The 21,441-nt window shown below is 36.8% G+C and overlaps 1 protein-coding gene across 7 annotated transcripts in view; it reads right to left on the bottom strand.

Moving 5' to 3' along the window:
- Positions 1-21,441, bottom strand: part of MIPOL1 (mirror-image polydactyly 1) — a 332,144-nt gene that overhangs the window by 160,536 nt on the left and 150,167 nt on the right. For all 7 annotated transcript variants that reach the window (XM_044932758.2, XM_044932757.2, XM_044932756.2 and 4 more), the window contains one exon: positions 17,233-17,340. In XM_044932758.2, coding sequence (XP_044788693.1) covers positions 17,233-17,340 — 108 coding nt within the window. The remainder of the gene's footprint in view (positions 1-17,232; positions 17,341-21,441) is intronic.

Here is a 21,441-nt window from a genome sequence, read left to right on the forward strand (position 1 = left end):
ACCAATTAACCTATACTCAGTACCTAACAGCCAATGAATTGGACCTTCATTGCCTTTAAAGGTATCCAGGGTACTGTTTCCAAGAAAGTACTGTGGACATCTGCTCTTTTACACCTTCTTCTTGGTCACCAAGAAGGCCAATAGGTCAGGAAAAAAACGGAGGAGATGATGAGGGAGAGCTGGGGACAAGGGGAAAGGAGGACTGCTGATGTGGGCAGTCTAAGGAAAGACCGGGAAGGAAGTCCTGGGAGCACTGAAGGGTTTCTCACATATTACGTTTCTTTTCAGGTCGTTACTTATTCTGCTATTAAAACAATTTCATTCTACTACACAGCCAGTCCCATCACTTGATGGCAAAGAGATGGGGAAACAATGGAAACAGTGAGAGACTTTATTTTCTTGGGTGCCAAAATCACTGCAGATGTTGACTGCAGCCATGAAATTAAAAATGCTTGCTCCTTGGAAGAAAAGCTATGACCAACACAGCATACTAAAAAGCAGAGACATGACTTTGCTGACAAAGGTCCATCTAGTCAAAGCTATGGTTTTTTCCAGTAGTCATGTATGGATGTGAGAGTTGGACTATAAAGAAAGCTGAGTGCCGAAGAACTGATGCTTTTGAACTGTGGTGTTGGAGAAGACTCTTGAGAGTCCCTTAGACAGAAAGGAGATCCAACCAGTCCTGAAATATTCAGAATATATATTCAGATCAAACCAGATCTGAAAGGAAATCAGTCCTGAATATTCATTGGAAGGACTGACGATGAAGCTGAAACTCCAATACTTTGGCCACCTGATGTGAAGAACTGACTCAATGGAAAAGACCCTGATGCTGGGAAAGACTGAGGACAGGAGGAGAAGGGGACAACAGAGGATGAGATGGTTGGATGGCATCACCAACTCGATGGACATCACCAACTCCAGGAGTTGGTGAAGGACAGGGAAGCCTGGCGTGCTGCAGTCCATGGGGTTGCAAAGAGTCGGACCTGACTGAGCGACTGAACTGAACTGATTCTATTACCCAAATCTTTCTCCAGTTTGGCTAGAGACAAGAGGACTGTGGCCAAACTGAAGTTGGTATGAGTAGGTATTATCTGGGCAAAGGAAATAGGGCAATAGGTGATGCAGAGCATTTTTCAGTCAGGGAAATAATAGGTCCAAAGGCTGGAGAAAGACTCCAGGATCTATTTAAACTCAGCTCCCATAATGATGAGTCTGCCTGTGTGCCTAAAGTTCAGTCTTCTACTGAAAGTGTATGTCTTCACTCAAATGCTCATTTTGATTAATTTTTTTTATCATATTACAAAATGTATAAAACAATAGGAAAGCATGCAAGGTAATTTTATATTTCTATCATTTTTTGTCAAAATAATATCTTCAAATTGTTAAAATAGTACTATGAACATAAAAATTACAAAAACAATAGTAACCAATATTAGGAGCAATTAAATGTAAATATTTACAAGTACTATTTGGAAAAGACTCTGATGCTGGGATGGATTGGGGGCAGGAGGAGAAGGGGATGACAGAGGATGAGATGGCTGGATGGCATCACTGACTCAATGGACGTGAGTCTGAGTGAACTCCGGGAGTTAGTGATGGACAGGGAGGCCTGGCGTGCTGCGATTCATGGGGTCGCAAAGAGTCGGACACGACTGAGTGACTGAACTGAACTGAACTGAACAAGTATTATATTTGGGGTTTGCCTCTGACAAACTCCACAGACGTTTCCCACAGTAATTCAGTATTCCTTTTATGGAAGAGGGAACAGTTCACAGTTGTTTCATCTGAATCTCATCAGTTTTATTGTGTCTTGGTGTACTTGATGAACTTACACAGGCTTTGATGATTTGGCTATACCTGGTGCAGTAATCCACAGAGTCACCCTTTAATGCAACCATTCCTTTCCGAGAGCCTATAATGAATGAGTCATGGCAATTCTCCATTTGGCGTGCAGACTTTAAACCCGGTCTAGCTGAGAGTCTTGCCCATTATAAAGAAAGAAAACTTTTATTGTGTGGAAAAGAAAGCCTACATGGAAACAGAATACTATTAGGAACCAGGATAAAATCTCTTTTCACCTCTCTTCTTCAGAATTTCATACTTTTTATTGACATATTGGCTCCAACTTTTCCAACTGGCTATTTCATAACTTCAGAGTACCCATGGCCTACAGCAGTCTGCTGCTGTTGCTGCTTAGTCACTTCAGTAGTGTCTGGCTCTGTGCAACCCTATGAACCTCAGCCTGCCAGCCTCCTCTGTCTGCGGGATTCTCTAGGCAAGAATACTAGAGTGGGTAGCCATGCCCACCTCCGGGGGATCTTCCCTACCCAGGGATTGAACCCAAGTCTCCTGCATTGCAGGCAGATTCTTTACCGCTGAGCCACCAGGGAAGCGCACAGCAGTCTGCCTGGCCCTAAATCTGCCTTGGGATCTTTGGGCTCAGATTTGAAAGCTCACTATCGTGTTCTCTCTCAGTTTCCTGATTCCAAATGATTAAATTATCATCTAACCACTAGCAAAGTAACACTCAAAATTCTCCAAGCCAGGCTTCAACAGTACGTGAACCATGAACTTCCAGATGTTCAAGATGGATTTAGAAAAGGCAAAGGAACCAGAGAATAAATTGCCAACATCCGCTGGATCATCAAAAAAGCAAGAGAGTTTCCAGAAAAACATCTACTTCTGCTTTATTGACTACGCCAAAACCTTTCACTGTGTGGATCACAACAAACTGTGGAAAATTCTGAAAGAGAAGGGAATACCAGACCACCTGACCTGTATCCTGAGAAATCTGTATGCAGGTCAAGAAGCAACAGTTAGAACTGGGCGTGGAACAACAGACTGGTTCCAAATCGGGAAAGGAGTACGTCAAAGCTGTATATTGTCACCCTGCTTATTTAACTTATATGCAAAGTACATCATGAGAAATGCTGGGCTGGATGAAGCACAAGCTGGAATCAAGATTGCCGGGAGAAATATCAATAACCTCAGATATGCAGATGACACCAAACTTATGGCAGAATGTGAAGAAGAATTAAAGAGTCTCTTGATGAAAGTGAAAGAGGAGAGTGAAAAAGTTGGCTTAAAACTCAACATTCAGAAAACTAAGATCATGGCATCCGGTCGTATCACTTCATGGCAAACAGATGGGGAAACAAAGGAAACAGTGACAGACTTTATTTTTTGGGGCTCCAAAATCACTGCAGATGGTGACTGCAGTCATGAAATTAAAGACATTTGCTCCTTGGAAGAAAAGTTATGACCAACCTAGAAAGCATATTAAAAAGTAGAGACCTTGCCAACAAAGGTCCATCTAGTCAAAGCTATAGTTTTCCCAGTAGTCATGTATGGATGTGAGAGTTGGACTAGAAAGAATTGTGAGTGCCGAAGATGATGCTTTTAAACTGTGGTGTTGGAGAAGACTCCTGAGAGTCCCTTAGACAGCAAGGAGATCCAACCAGTCCATCCCAAAGGAAATCAGTCCTGAATATTCATTGGAAGGACTGATGCTGAAGCTGAAACTATAATACTTTGGCCACCTGATGGGAAGAGTTGACTCCCTGGAAAAGACTCTGATGCTGGGAAAGACTGAAGGCAAGAGAAGGGGACAACAGAGGATGAGATGGTTGGATGGCATCACCAACTCGATGGACATGAGTTTAAGTAAGCTCCAGGAGTTGGTGAAAGACAGGGAAGCCTGGTGGGCTGCAGTCCATGGGGTTGCAAAGAGTCAGACACAACTGAGTGACTGAACTAAAGTGAACCTACCAATCTTTTTGAACTGGATGAGATGGTCAGATAGCATCAGCAAACTCTGGGAGATAGCTGAGGACAGAGGAGCCTGGGGTCACAGAGTAGGACACAACTTAGCAACTGAACAACAACAAATATAGATCATTACTAGCTAGCTTTGGGCTAGACAGGCACACATCAGATTTCATATAAAAGGAGAATGCTTGAGGATATGTTAACTGATCTCTCCATTCTTTAAATCTTCCTCCAGGTTATATTCATATAACCCTTACACTTACACTTCACAGAAAAGCTCCTCAAAAAATAATCTACTTTTTCCCCACTTTTAAATGTATTAACTCCGCAATTTACTACATTGAAGGCTACCATCAGAACCACTGAACTGCATCTGCAACAACAAAGGTACCACTGCCTTCCTAGTTGTCAGATCAAATGGACACTTGTGATTATATTTGACTTTGTAGAATTTGACCCTGTGAACTACTCCATACACAGAACTTTATTATATTCTGAATCTATGATAACACAACCTCTTGGTAATCTTTCTGACTTGCTTGTCAGTCTCTTTTGTGAACGATTTATTTCTGTGCATCAGTAGTGAGATTCTGGAACACACTCTTGTTTCATGTATCTTTTCTTCTAATCTGACCTCTGAATACTCTCATATACTTCAGAGATTTGAACTGCAACCTGTACAAAATCCGGTATCATTCTCCCCCTTCTCCAGTAATTTCCTGCCACTATACTTCCCACTGTATGGTCACATGCTCTAAGAGAAAGATGTACATGTAAGAGCATTTTTCAAAGTTTTACTTATGATATTGAATAGCTTGAATGAAAATGCTCTAAACAGAAGACAGAAAATTACAAGGTATGTATCAAGCACAGGGATTTACAGAGTCAACAAATTGATGATGCAGATCTGTACTTACAGAGGCAGAAAGATCTTTTTATTTTTTGAGTTACTTCATTTTTGTTTATATTAAATCCATAACAACACAGAGAAAAAAGGCCTGGAATGGAATCACTGGCTTCATGTGGTACACGTGCCTGATTCTGAAGCAACTGCTGTGGCCAGGAGAATCTGACATTCTGATCTGTCAGACCTGAGGCCACAGAGGTATTATCACCAGCCAAACCACATGCGAGGAATAAGGAAAGTCTGTTTCTTAGAAGAGAACAAAGGTTATAAAAATCAGGTGAAGGATGAAAAAATTCTGAGTAGCAAAATTACTGTTGAACAGTACCATTACACTGCTGCTGCTGCTGCTAAGTCGCGTCAGTCGTGTCTGACTCTGTGCGACCCCACAGACAGCAGCCCACCAGGCTCTGCCGTCCCTGGGATTCTTCAGGCAAGAATACTGGAGTGGGTTGCCATTTCCTTCTCCAATGCATGCAAGGGAAAAGTGAAAGTGAAGCCGCTCAGTCGTGTCCGACTCTTAGCAACTCCATGGACTGCAGCCTACCAGGCTCCTCCATCCATGGGATTTTCCAGACAAGAGTATTGGAGTGGGGTGCCATTACCTTCTCCAACCATTACACTAGGCAAATGTAAAAACAAAAGAAAGAAAAACTAGTTGCTATGGTCTGAATTTTTGTCACTCCAAAATTTCAGTATTGAAATCTTAACCCTTAAAGATGATGGTATTAGAAAGGTGGCCTTTGAAATGGGAGGTGATTAGGTCACAAGTATAGAGAGTTCATGGTATTGATGTAGACCCCACAGTGATCCCTTGCCCCTTCCACCACGAGAAGACACAGTGAGAGGTGCCAGCTATGAAAAAAAGAGAAGGCCCTTACCAGATCCTTACCATACCAGTATCTTGATCTTGGACTTTCCAGCCTCCAGAATTGTGAGAAATAAATATCTGCTATTTATAAGGTACTCGGTCTGTGATATTCTGGTTATAGAAGTTGGAATGAACCAAGATAATGGCACTAATACACATATCAGAAAAGTATACTTGAAGGTATGAAGCTGTAAGCAGTCTGAAAAGGAATAGTATATAACGATGTAGGGTATATGCATAGCCTGAGAGAGTTCTAAATACCTATATAACAAAGAATAGAGCAGACAAATGTATAAAGCAAGAAATTCCTAGCAATATGAAAAAATTATAAGGATGCAATTATAGTGGAAGCATAAATTGAGTTCAACTGAATATATATTGACCTCATACACTGAACAGAGACTGTAATTTATTTATTTAGTCAATGATATCTTTCAAAGTGGATTATTCACATGGTAAGAAATAAAACATTAATACATTTTAAAATATAAGTGTTTAAATTATATTCTCTAAATTATCAAACAAAAAAAATCAAAACAGAACCAACTCATGAAAAAAATGAACATTTGATCCCTCCCAAAACTATAGACATAGCTGGACTTATAGTCAAGAGTAAAGTGTATAGCCTTACAATTTTATTTTTTTAAAAAAAGACTGATAAGCTAATTAACTTATAAAAATTAGAATAAAACAGAATAAAGAGTGAAAAGGGAAACAGAAATGGAAACTTTAGCAAGTTGAAAGGATAAATAAAACCAAGAATTTATTAAAAGAAAATAAAATGCATAAAGTCCAGGAAAGACTTTATAAGAAAAAAGAGAAAGGGAGAGAGAAAGCAGATATATGCCACGATACAGATGAAAGAGTGAATACAGAGAAACAGAAGAAATTCAAAAACTGAGAAAATTATCTACAATTCTATAATATAAAATCTGAGATGTGAAAAGGGTATTTCCTAGAAAAAAAATACAGACCAATAAAACTGACTTAAGAAAAATAAAAACTAGATATAGTGAAACTATTGAAAAAGCAATTTACAAATTCACTGTAATAAAAAGTTACCAAGAGTACATGGTTTTAAAAATTGATTCTATTTAATACTTAAGGCAAGATCATTCTCATGCAATTTTAAAGCTGCCAAGATGACAGCTGAAGGCAGAAATTTTGGTCATTCTCTAAGCTAGTAACATTACCATCAAAACAGGTGCAGCCAAATAAGCCAAAACAAAATGGAGAATTCAGGTCTAGATGACATGCCTACTACAAAGCGAGTGATCAACATAGTGGTACCATCATAGAGACAGATATGTTAGATCAATAGAACAGAACGAAGAGTCCTGAGCTAAACTCTCATATTTATGATCACTGACTTTTGAGAAGGTGTCAAGATAATTCTGCAGGGAGGAAAACAGTCTTTCAAATAGTGCAGAGAAAACTGGATACACACATGTAAAAAAAGTATTTGGACTCCTACCTTATACAATACCTAAAAATTCATTAAAAATTGGTCAAAGGTCTAAATGTTTAGCCTAAATGTCCATCAGCTAATAATCTGATAATCAGATTATAGTATATCTGTACAATGATTATGCATCAAAGAAAAAGGAAGGATGATACATGCTATAATATGAACAAACTTTGAAAATATTATGCAAAGTGAAAGAAGCCAGTCACAAAGAATCACATATCCTATAATTTCATTTATAAAAAATCTCCAGAATGGCAAATCTATAGAGAGAGAAAGTAGCTTAGTGGTTGCTTGAGACTGAGGAGAGGATGTTAGCAGGAATGAGGAATGATAGCTAAAAATGTACAGAATGTTTTAGGTGAATGTTGAAAATGTTCTAAAATTACGATTGTGGTTATGTTGTATCTGCACAAATATGCAAATACACCAAAAAACACAGAATTGTAAACTGTAAACAAGTGAATTTTATTGTATATGAAATACTTATCAATAAAGCTGTAAGATGCAAAACAAAACAAAACAGCGCAAAACAAAACCATAAGGCTGATGGACAAAGGACCAAAAGAGAGCAAAGAAAAACCAACAGAAAAAAATGACAAAAACCATGAACAAATACAGCTAATTATTTATATTCTCACATATAATCCCTTGGATATATGAAAAAAAAATTCACACTCACTAACAAACAAACAAAACAGGTAATTTTCATTTATATTCGAGAACGTGAACTTTGGAGATCAATAGCCTTGGTTCAGACCTAAGGTACACCACTAACTACTCCTCCTAACATGGGTCAGGTTAATTAACACATGTTGCTTAGTTCATTACCCTATTAAATTAGAAACAGCTGTACCTGCTATCGCAAAGGTCTAAATACTTTACCACTGTAAGTAAATTCCTTACTACTATATGGAGTAAGAGTACCTGACACTTAGTTACGTACTATATGAGGGCAGACGATTATAACTTTTAAAATTCCCAGGAAAACAATGACAAAACAAATCCAACAGTTTATTCAAGGAGTTGTTCAGCATCCAAGAACTCAATAAAATACATCTACTAATAAGAACTTTTAAAAAAATACTAGAAAGAAGCTACTTAAATATGACAAAACAACATCAAAGTCCAACAGTAGATGTAATGCTTACGCCTAGGTTGCAGAAAGCTGGAACAAGCTGTCACTCCACTTTGACAGTAAAAAAAGCTAAATAAGGCACAAAGCCATACCTTTTCTTGAGCTCATCAGACAACTAAGCTCAGCAGAAAACCAGTTTTAACTTCAAGGAGGGAGAAGCATGCAAAGCAAATGGGATACACAGTCTAGCTGACTGAGAGTAGAGCACGGGAAGAAGGGTTAGCTATCTATCACACAGAATCTTCGGAAATTCTTCACAAAAAGAGGACTTGCAACTACGGGTAGATATTTCCCCATAGATCTCCATCAGGTGCTCATAAGAAATATTAAGGACAGGGTAGAAAATCAGAGAGAGCTTCCCTCAGTGATGTAAGCATGCAGGGGATGTGGGGGAGGGAACTGCTGCTATGGAAAGGAACAAACCACCCCACCCCTCTATCCCAACACCAGCTTTTTCTGTAAACAGATCAAAAGCCATATACAGCTAAAAGAAGGACAGTAAACTTCAGGACACAGGAAAAACACACACACACACACACACACACACACACACTCTGCTTGGGAGTGGTAGAAGATAGAACTCTTTCTATTCCTGGGTGAGCAGCAGGAAATAGATCCAGGCCCAGGATCCGATACCAATATCATTAGATAGGTAGATTCTACATTGAGAAAGGGGCATGAACGTCTCTCTTTTACAATACCTGTCACAGATACAAGTCAGAGTTTGGCTCCCATGGAGAGGAATCCTGAGAAAGCCTGACCCCAAAGTCCAATCACAAAGGGACTGTGTAAGATAGAAGCAGAAAAACCCTTCAGTTCTTCAATACCAGATGGTAAAAATCAGCATCCAAATGCTAGATAAGCGCAGGAGTGTACAGTGAGACACCCTCGAGGTATAAGTACACAGGATCAACTGAAAATGAAGGGTGGAAGATTAACACTGAGAAAGTCCTCCAGCACTGCACTTCTATCCTTAGAAAAAGGCCAACAGCAATTCATTCTGAGAACAGCTTGAAACTTAGGATGCACTAACAGTGACCATAACAACAAAACCCAAATCCAGATCAACTCCTCAGTAGATCAACTCAATACCCACACTACTGGCCTGATAGAAGAAGCACCATTCTACCCACAATGTCTAGGATTTAAAAAAGAAAAAATTATGAGATACACGAAAAGCAAAAGCAAAACAACAAACATGTCAAAAGACAAAGCAACCACAAAACCAGAGTCAGGGATGATCTGTATATACAAACTATTCAAGTGAGACTCTAAATTATGAAAGGAAATGTAAAATCCCATGGTAAGTATCACAACTAGTTGGTGTACTGTAGAATCCATTCTCATTAAAATTAGGTAAAAGTCAAGCAGGGTATCTATTGCAATTCCTAGTCAAGATTAATTTGGCAGGTCTAGAAACTGTGAGAGAGGAGAGGAAATATTATTAACATTTCATTTACATATCTTAGCACTTTTTCACTGGCTACAATGAACATATAAAATTTTTTAACAAGGTATTATTTTGAAATAATTCAAGACCACAAAATCTTGCAGAGTAGGGAGGAAGGAGACAGTGGGATAAATGGAGAGAGTACATGGAAACATATACATGACCATATGTGAAATAGATAGCCAATGGGAATTTGCTGTATGACTCAGGGAATTCAAACCAGGGCTCTGTAACAACCTAGAGGGGTGGGAGGTGGGAGGGAAGTTACAGAGAGAGGATATAGGTATATCAATGGCTGATTCATGTTGTATGGCAGAAACCAAAACAGACAATGAAAAGCAACTGAAGTTCTTTTATTTATCCAATCATTATTTCACCCTTGTTTTCAACAGCTGCTTTCTCTCTGTATATTTAAGGAATTAGTCCTCCTTTTGCTTTCAGTATATTTAAGATATTATACCATTCTTACTGTCAGGAAGTCAGATAGCAAGAATTCAGCCAACAGGTGTGATCCTAAACCAGCTGTGAAGCTAGCTGTGGTAGATGAATTCTTGAGACTTTTTGTGAGCTTCTCCACAGTAAGCTTCTCCAAAGTAAGAAAATCAAGTTTTCTTACTTTCATATTTTGCATGAAGGGCTTGACTCTTGTTCACCTAAACAGTGATGGTGTGACCATCTAAGACACCAGCTTCAGGAAAAGATCTTCATTACATTCTGGTTTAAATAGGCCCTGGGCTCTGTTTTCTTTTGTCTTGTCCTTGTAGTCCTTAAAGTTCAAAGTTCAAATTCACCACCATTTGACAAATGCACTGAGGCTGCAAGATGACGTCAGACAATCACTTATTTCCCACGTTTGTTCATTTGTTTTTCTATTTCCATGTTGCTTTAAGCCTTTTCAGATTCCTTGTCTTCTCAGTCATTTTGTAAAATATTCTTAAAGTAACAGGCAACCTTTTTATTGTTTTTATCAAGAAAGTTATTCAGAATATCCATCTTCTTTGATTGCTGAAAATGTTAGACTTACTAAAGGTTTTGGGGTAGAAAAGTGTCACTTGTGTTTTAGAATGACAGCTAATGGAAGTGTGACAATGATTACAAAGGTGAGAAACTGAGGGGAAAAAAGTTAGATTGGAAGGTACTATTATCTTCTAGATCGTGAACTTGACATAGCGCCAAGGCATGATAATATAAAAGAGAGTAAAATAGAAAAGAAGTCACTGTTGCAGAATTGACAGGACTGGATGCTCTGTCACTGTGTAGTAGGTGAGAGCTTGAAAGGATATGAAGAGCATGTCAATTACATATTAGGCTACAAGTCTAGGAGTATGGGAATGCCATTAATTAACAAATGTTAACTGACCAATAAGGAGAAGGCAATGGCAACCCACTCCAGTACTCTTGCCTGGAAAATCCCATGGATGGAGGAGCCTGGTAGGCTACAGTCCATGGAGTCGCAAAGAGCCGGATTCAACTGAGCGACTTCACTTTCACTTTTCCCTTTCATGGACTGGAGAAGAAAATGGCAACCCACTCCAGTATTGTTGCCTGCAGAATCCCAGGGACGAGAGCCTGGTGGGCTACCATCTATGGGGTCGCACAGAGTCGGACAAGACTGACGTGACTTAGCAGCAGATCAATAAAGTTAAGAGGAACTAAAGAACCTCTTGATGAAGGTGAAAGAGAAGAGTGAAAAAGCTAGCTTAAAACTCAACATTCAAAAAACTAAGATACTGGCATCAGGTCCCACCACTTTATGGCAAATAGACAGGAAAAATTGGAAACAGTGACAGACTTTATTTTCTTGGGCTCCAAAAATCACTGCAGATGGTGACTGTACCCTGGAAGTTAAAAGACACTTGCTCCTTGGAAGAAACACTATGATAAACCTAGACAGCATATGGAAAAAGCAGAGGCATCACTGCTGAAAAAGGTCCATATAATCAAAGTTATGGTTTTTCCAGTAGTCATATATGGATGTGAGAGTTGGACCATAAAGAAGGCTGAGCACCACAGAATTGACGTTTTTGAACTGTCGTACTGGAGAAGACACTTGAGAGTCCCTTGAACAGCAAGGAGATCAAACCAGTCAATCCTAAAGGAAATCAACCCTGGTATTCATTGAAAGGACTGATGCTGATACTGAAGCTCCAATACTTTGGCCACCTTAAGTGAAGAGCCAACTCATTGGAAAAGACCCTGATGCTGGGAAAGATTGAGAGAAAAAGGAGGAGAAGAGGGGATAGAGGATGAGATGTTGCATAGCATCATCAACTCAATGGACATGAGTTTGGGCAAACTCACAGAGATGGTGAAAGACAGGGAAGCATGGTGTGCTGCAGTCCATGGGGTTGCAAAGAGTCACACATGACTGAACAACTAAACAACAACAAACTGATCAATTTGGAAGTAAATAGAAAATTGTTAAGAATGATTTAAAATATATAGCATTATGTCACTAGAAAAATAAGTCAGGGCATAGATGACCACATAGGGACTTAAAAGTTCTCCAAGTGGCTCACTTGCTAAAAATCTCAATGATGTTAAAGGCCAGCTTCCCTGGTCATGCAGATAGTAAAGAATCTGCCTGCAAGGCAGGAGACCCAGTTTCACTCCTTGGGTTGGAAAGTTCCCCTGGAGAAGTATTTCCAAGAATAATCCAGTATTCTTGTCTGGAGAATTCCGTGGACAGAGGAGCCTGATGGGCTGTCATCCATGGGGGTGCAAGAGGTCAGACATGACTAACTGATTAACATACTTTTCTCTTGGCATTTGTGTGTTTGTGTGTGAGAGTGCTCAGTTGCACATGTCCAACTCCTTGCGACTCCATGGACAGCAGCCCGCCAGGCTCCTCTGTCCATGGAATTTTTCAGGCAAGAACACTGGAGCACATTGCCATTCTGTACTCCAGGGCTCTTCCTGACCCAAGGATTGAACCCACATCTCTGTGTCTCCTGCATCAGCAGATGGATTCTTTACCACTGCATCACCTAGGAAGCCCCAACTTCACACTATAAAATTGAGATTCTTCCTTCTTCTGTCATCCCCGCTGTAGAATTCCTCTTATGTCTCACTGGCAAAAAGAAAAGCTTACAAAGTGTTTAACTTTTCCAGCTTCTATAAAGCTGTAAAGGTAAACAAAGGAGAATATAACTGAGAATAAATGTTAAGTTACAGAGTCAACAGAGTTTGGCTCAGGTCCTGACTTCCTCCCAGGTTGAAGAGAGGACTTAGGAAGTCAAATTCAGGGTTTCATTTCAAGTTTACTGAAGTAAAGGAGACACTAAGATATCCAAGTGGAAGGGCAGACAAAGCAGTCGTTAGGACACAAATGACAGATGATGTTGCAGGAACGGATGAAATTAGAAAAGACAAGCCTACAATAAACAAAACACCAAATGCTGGCAAATATATGGAGCAACAAAAACTGTCATTCATAACTAGCAAATCCAAAATGGTACAGCCATTTGGGAAAACAGCTTGGCATCTCCTCAAAAAATAAATATACTTTTACCATACGATTCAGCAATCATGGTTCTTTGCATTTACTGAAATGAGTTGAAAACTTACATCCACAGAAAAACATGCATGTGGATGCTTACAGCAGATTTATTCATAAATAAATGCCCAAATTTGGAAGCAACCAAAAGATGCCTCAATAGGTGGGTGAATAAATAAATTGTGGTATATTCAAATAATGGAAATTTATTCAATATTAAAAAGGAATGAAGTATAAAGCCATCAAAAGGTATGGATGAACTTTAAATGATTATTAAGTGAAAGAAACCAATGTGCACAGAACTACTACATGACATTCTAGAAAAGACAAAATTATGGACACATTAAAATGATTAATGGCTGGGTAGGTGCTGAGGTGAAGGAGAGATAAATAGGTAGAATGCAGAGGATTTTTAGAGTGAAACTCTTCTGTATACTTTTTCACAGTGAAACTCTTCTGTAATACTACAATGATATTAGTAAATATTTGTTATTTACATTTCTCAAAATCAACAGAATGTACAACACTAAGTGAACCCTAATGTAAACTACAGACTGTGGGTTACACTGATGTAGGTTATGGATTGCAACAAATGTACCTTTCCTGTACTGGATGCTGGGGGCATCTGAACGTATGGAACACTGAGTGTGAAGGAGTTCTAGTTTGTTTGATTCTACTGTGCAGCTAAAACATCTCTAAAATAAAAAATCTGTTTTGTTTTTTTGTTTTTTTTAAGAAACAAAAAGTAGGGGACTAATCACATAACTTAGGGGAATATTTACACTTTAGGAACTGGTAGAAAAAAGGCACAAGCTAAAGAATAACAATCAAAGAAAAGAAAAATGATGAGATATGGAAGCAAAGAATTATAGGAAGGTAATTCATGAGGGCAGGGGCTAGTAAGATGAAAATGTGTTCCAGTTAGGCTTACTGGGATACTAAGCAGGATATGAAATGATAAGTTTCATGGGTTTAACCATCAGAGGTTACATGTAATTTAAGAAAGGGTGTGTTTCAATGGAATTACAGTGGTGAAGTCCAATTGTAGGAGGTTAAAGATATGTGATAAGGGAAGTAAATGAAATCAAACAGGAAAGAAAGGCAGTTTATATGACATTTCTTATTAAATCTAATGCATGAATATTTATGCCTAATCTAAATTTACTTTAAAATCATTAGATGTTCAAAATTGTGTTCATTGAGAAATAAATTTAATAGTGGATAAAATTTATTTTAAATGAAGGAATGAACTATCTTTTTAATTTACGTAACTTTCAGGGTATAGATTAGTATCAGTATAAATTTAGCCTTTCATCCTATATGTATCACTGTGTTCTACTTATTATTAGGGAAAATTTTAAATATTGTAAAAGTAGGGAAACAGTGTCATGCTACCAAATTTAGCTAGTATGTATTCCATGCTTCGACTTCCCTTGTAGCTTAGTCATTAAGCAATCTTCCTGCAATGCAGGAGAACAGGGTTTGATCCCTGGGTTGGGAAGATTCCCTGGAGAAGGAAATGGCAACCCACTCCAATATTCTTGCCTAGAGAATCCCATGGACAGAGGAGTCTTGGCAGGCTATAGTCCTTGGGGTCGCAAGAGTCGGACATGACTTAGTGACTAAACCACCACCATTCTATACTACTTCAAAAACAATGCATTTAACGATCAACAAAATTCTTATTTTATGCTTTATCACAAAAAATTATTTACAAAGTATTTCCTAGTTATTAGGATAAACAAAGATATCATTCAGATGGCACTAGATTACTAAAAAGTATCCACATATAATGTATCCATGTATAATAATCATGTTATTTCCCACAGTCATCACTTTGGAAAGTTCTATGTAATGTAGAACCATTAACTTTGATTTTTTTCCAACATACCTGTAGGACTGTTTCCTTTAAGAATTACAGCATAATGCAATTTAATAAAGCACAAAAACTTAAGCTATCATCCTATTCAAATTTATATTACCTTTATCAGTGATATTAATAATAGTACCACTTATGTTAAAATACTAGAAATATTATTGGCAGACTGAAATAGAGACAGAGATTTTGTTTAAAAATTCTTCCTCAACTTCATTAGATACTAGTTAAATATTGTCAGTTAACATTTTTTTAAAATGACACCTGTAAATGTATTTTAAGAGATAAGCATATTGCTTAGAAAGGAGAAAGTTTGTTCACCAAACAGCTTGGTAATAAACTTATTATTATCCATATCTTATATGGCAATTTAAAGACACGAAGTATAATAATAAAAGGACTAAATAAAGAATAAAGACCCTGAAAGGTAAGAAAAATTTAAAAAAATGATTCAGAATAAAGCAGATATATTATAAATGACCTAATTTTAATAATAAACTTAAAGGTTTTCTATGAGGAATTATGGCACAAGATAACTAAAGAATGATTTTATGGGGGTTTATTTTTAATGTGTTGAATTTACAGGTTTCTTTTGGTCTACAATTTGCCTTCTAATTTTAATAATCTCTTGGAACTATGCATCTTTTTCTCTCTACACATAGTGGCTATCATTTAATTCAATTTAACATAAATACACAAACAAAAATGCCAGAATAAAGATCATGCAATTATTATTAACTTAACAAACTAGAATTCTTATTTTAGGTCCTATTTTAAATACTGATAGCCATGTCAAACAGAGCACATAATACCTGTCCCTTAAGGCTGATAAACTAACACTCATGATGGAGGCTCTCTCTAAAAGAACGTTACCTTTGATTTGCAAATATACATCTAAGTAATTATATGCTTAATTTTACTCATACAATAGAAAATTCCTTGGGGTAGCTGAAAAATAATCATAGCAATCTACAGTTCTTTTCTTTCCTATTTATTGTTCTGGTCTGTCTATAAATTTGAGAGAAAAAAGAAAAGTGCATTAAATAGTAATAGCAAAGTTATTACACACACACACTGCTGAGAATGAAGCTAAATAGCAGATCAGATCAGATCAGATCAGTCGCTCAGTTGTGTCCGACTCTCTGCGACCCCATGAATCGCAGCAGGCCAGGCCTCCCTGTCCATCACCAACTCTCGGAGTTCACTGAGACTCACGTCCATCGAGTCAGTGATGCCATCCAGCCATCTCATACTTTGTAGAAAAATCCATCTCCAACCAAACCTCATACTTCATAAACAGATTAAAAATATTTCTACATCAAATGCCACCATTTTCCTCAACGTTGGTTGATGATTCTAGTTTGCTGACTTACCCTTCTAATGACATGATGTTCTTTTGTAATCTGCAGCAAGAAACGAATTTAAGACAACAAAATACAATACAAACTTCTTGACAGCACATCTTTCTTTAACTGTGCCATTAACAACAACGATGAACGTTTTGTTTCCTGTGGCTATGCTGTGTTTTTATTTTTAACCCATTAATGAGAACGTAAGCACCTTGAGGGCAGGGGCCTCTATTATGTCACAGGCATTATGCTAGGAACCAGGGCAAAGACAAAAAAGAGAATGAAAAGTATCTTAAGAAAAAAAGATAATTAGTTAAATTGAAATAATGTCCTTTTTTATAACTATAGGATCTATATTAAAATCAAACAATTTTTGTCATGATATATACTCTACTTGTTTCAAGTTCTAATAGAATATATTTTCTTTCTTTCATTTTTTGCTGTAGGTAACATTTGAAGTATTGTTTCAATTCCCAAACATATTCATGTACCTTTCAAGGAGCGTCAATTCTGTGGGTCACTAATAGTATAAGTCATTTAGAAAATTACTGTAATAATTACTGATGCAAAGAAAAAGCCCATTATATATTTTTTTCTTTCAGAGTGGCCACTTTTTCTTAACTACTAAAGATAACAATGTACTTTGAAATCACAAACACAATGAGCATGAACCTAAAGTTGTTAATATACCACTACTTGAAATTCAGAAAATCTGTTGTTTTCATGTACACATACACGAAATAAAATAATACCGTGACAGAAGGGTGCTGTATCTGTGTTTAAAGAAGGGGCTGTTGGCAAACACCACAGCTCACTTCTGCTGAAATGTACACAACCGATATATGCAGCCCAGAAAGCTGGCACCAAGGGCTTACAGCCTTAATTTGCCTGCAAGAAGGAACGGAGATTTACCTTCAATGCACGTTCTTGATTGTTTTCAGCAGTCAGATGTCTCATGTTGTTTGCTGAAGTCTGCTTCTGCTCTTTCAGATGATGAAGCTCCTGCTCCAGCCGTTTGCACTGCCACAGGGAAAGAATCCCATTAAGTAAAGGAGTCACGGCATTTTTTTCACAAACCCACATGAATTGATGTAAATAATACCATCTTACTCTCTCAAAGACAAAGTATCCTTTGCAATAAGAATAGTAAGTTAAAAGCACTGTTGAAAATGAACAAAATAATATTGCGTACAGTACTCTGGCACATTCAATTGCAATTTTCAGTTTCGACTTTTATTAATTTAAATGCTACCATATAAATTAGAAAAATACCTATTTCTTGTAAAATTAAGATTAAATTATTATTTTTTTCATTGACCAAATGATTTTCACTGTGTATCTGCTGGCTGAATTAAAAGTATACTTCTAAAAATGATAGTAGGTTCTAAATAAACTATGATATAATATTCTGTGAGGAACTTTTATTAATTTTTAAAATAAAAATTATCATAAAAATATATATGAGATTTTCATATTTTTAGAAATATCTAAAGAAACAGTTGAGAAAAAACAACAGCCACAGAGTGCTACATGACTTGGAAACAACTAAGGAAACAATTGTTTTTAATCCTATTTTGACTAAACCTTACTTGTAAGTAAAACAAGTGATAAAACAGATGTGAAATGACATTGACCTATTGGGAATACATAAAAATATAAGTAAAAAGGAAATGATAAACAAAAGCATAAATGAACTAACAGAAGCATCTACATTCAAAAAAATCATTAAAATGTTATGTCATTTAAAAATGAGATTGTAATATAAATATGTCAAACATTTTCACAATGACTGTATAGGATATAAAACTGATATGCTGCATATTAAAACCATATGATGATACAAGGGTGATTTGTAAAGAAATAAATTACTAAATCTATTGTTCAGTAAAATATTTTAAAAAATCACTCCTTAGTTTATCTAGTTTTAAAGGAGGATATTTAATAACCAATAAGTAAGTACACCTATTAGTTTGAGAGTTAGACAGTTACTTCTGCATTACCCAGCAAGTGTTAGATGTCATAATGAATTAAAAATCATTATTATGATACAAATCAAGATGCAGTCATAATCCAAATGAGCATTTCTTCTAATATTTTCTGCCTCTGATCTCAATATTATTCAGCAATCTGTATCAGTATTTCCCAACTTTGAGTTACATACAAATTCTTTTAAAAGAAAAAGTCTTACCAAACTCTTGATATTCACTTATATTATTTACTGATATTTATTAAGCACTTATCCTGTGCTAGGTTTAATTATAAATGGTGGGGGATATGGCATTTAACAAAATAGATAAAAATCCCTTCCCGCATGGAACTCTTATTCCAGATGGGAAAAGAGACAATAAAATAAATGAAATACATAGTATGATAGAAGGTGAAAACGTTATGGACAAAAATAAATATAGGGAATATCAAAAGGGTAGGAAGGCAATCTTTTATGACTTTAAATAGGAGAAATTTTAATTGAGAAAAAGATACTTGAATAAAGACACTAAGAAGACAAGGAAGTAAGTCTTCAGATCTTTGGAAGCAGTGGTTCAAGCAAAAGGAACAATTGAGTGCAAAGTCTCTAAAGTAGAAGCTTGTCTAGCATATTCGAGTTTTAACAAGGGGAAGAATACAGCAGGAGTGAAATAAGCAAGGGACAGAATACTGGGAGATGAGATCAGAAGAGCCTTGAGATATTACAGACCAGGGTTTTTACTCTGAGTGTGTGGGAAAGTTGCTGGAGGGCTTAGAACAAAGAAGTACCATGATTTGCCTCAATGTAGGCTCACTCCTCCTGCAATGTAAAGAATAGATTCTAAGGACGGCAAGGACAGAAGCAGGATGTCTCGCTGAGAGGTTATTGAGCAGTGCAGGAGAGAGATGATGTGTCTCAGACTAGGGTGGTAGGGAGCAGTGGAGGTAGTGTGCAGCAGTTGGACTTTGGATGTATTTCAGATGTAGCCAGAAAAAAAAAAAAGTGGTGGTTATTCTTCCACTCTTGCTCGTGACCTTAAAAGGAATGCTTCTATCATATAACCACTTAGACGAATTCTGTTACATATTATTTACATTCATGTGGATGTGTCTATGTGTATGAAAATATATATGTTAAATGGGTTTCCAAGGATTTGATATTAATATATCAGATTGTGGGGTACATATTCTTAAATGAAACTGACCTGTATCTTTCCTTCTCTGGGCTATCCTTTCCAGTTTTGTTATCAAGGTTAGATTACCCTCACAAAGTTTCCTTATTTTATTTTTGGAAATAGCTTATATAAAATTATCTATTCATACAAGAATAGGTGTAAGTCCCCTATCAAACCCTCTGAGCTTTCCTTCTGGGTTCAAGTCCCTCTTTGAAGAGGCATAGCTTTTAAAAATCTCTTAGTGAGACATTCTGCCTGAAAAGGTGATTATTTTGTTTTCATGACACTCTCTACTGGATAGAACTGTTATGACAAAAGTTCTATCTTCAGTACTCTGATGATGCTGTTCTGCCTCAGTCTGGCATCTATTGTTGCTAATGTGAGGTCAATACTAGTCTAATAATCATTCTTGTATAGGTTTGTCTTTACTCAATGGTTGCTTTAAAATCTGTAGTTTAACTTTAGAGTTCTTCAATTTTATAGTCGAAGAGATGGATTTATTTAAATCATTTAGATATTCTCTATGCGTCTCAAACCTGAAAAACTCATAGCTGTTATATCTTGAATTGTTACCCAGTTCCCATTTTGAAATTCTTATAGGTCATATATTGGGTTTATTCATTTTCCTTTCATATCTTTTAATATCCATTTCTCTGTGTGTGTGAATTCTGAGCGTCTATCATCCATTAGTGAATTGAGACTCCTGATTCTATCTTCAATTCTGTCTATACCTTTGTTCACTTATCTTTTAATGTCAATGACTAGTTTTCAGTTCTAAATATTTTCTTGTATTCTTCTTCAATTCTGTCCATCTACTTTTCATAGTGCTCTTCTTTTATATGTATTACTTGATGATGTCTGTTTAAACATGCAAGTTTCATACTCTTTCATTTTTTCCTACTATCTCAAATTCTAAATGGTCTAACTCTTTTAATTGTGTTTCATAGTAGACTGTTTCCTTACATGGAGAATTCTTTTTTGTAGAAGTTGTGTCCACCTGTGTGTGGATGAATTGTCCAGACTGGTTTTGCATTTGTTTCTTGCAAGGTGACCCAAAGTTTTTACTCAACTAGTGCAGACGTTTATGTAAATGTCTTAGTTTGTGAATTCTCATCATGATGGTTATTACGCTAAGTGTCCAACCCTTTGATTTCTTAGGATGCTTGAGCCCTTTGCTCAGTCAAGACCAAAGACAAACCTCCTTGTCTTTTCCTAAACCAGTGAGTGGTTTTTCCCCCCTAGATTCTTTTTTACTAAAAAGGGGGTCTTTCTATGATTCTGGAAATACATGCAAGGTCCCATCACAAGTAGTCCAATCATCAACCCTTGTAAGGGCAATAAAATTCAAGTTTTTAGCCTTGGAGTTCTATACCTGGTCTTAGATCCCTAGTTAACTGGTATGTTTGTAACTATTTAGGTTTCCTTTCTTTCTTTTTTGGTTTCCTCTAAATTTTTATTCTTCATAGATTTTCTCACTTTCTGAAAAGACTGGGGAGGGATGGGGAAGGGTACTTGTAGGCCAAAGTTTATATGAAAAACTGTAACCAAAACGATAAATATAATAAAGCTATTTTTGCCCTGAGGACATTTATTCACATTTTGTACTTGGGCTCAGTATTCACTGCCATGCAGTATAAGAGGGACAGAAGATAAGGCCCAGGGACCACTCCATGTGGCAAGTGTCCCAAAGTGCTACACTTTCAGGTGTTAATAATTTTCCCTAATTTAATGAATGAAAAGAAACAAAACAAGTACTAGGGAAGAAGAATGTCCCTAAATTAAGTAATATGTAATTTCTTCTATGGTTTTAGACAGCTTCATTTAGAACTGACACAATTAATAATAAATAACACAATATCTTCTCTGTTCATATTGTGACAAACAATGTTCTTAAAAGTTCTAATACATAAATTAAGACCTAGGAGGATTTTTAAACATTTTTTTATACTTAAAATGTTTTAATACTTAAAAGGAACTTAAT

This window comes from Bubalus bubalis, chromosome 20 (genome assembly GCF_019923935.1).
Source record: "Bubalus bubalis isolate 160015118507 breed Murrah chromosome 20, NDDB_SH_1, whole genome shotgun sequence".
NCBI lineage: Eukaryota > Metazoa > Chordata > Mammalia > Artiodactyla > Bovidae > Bubalus > Bubalus bubalis.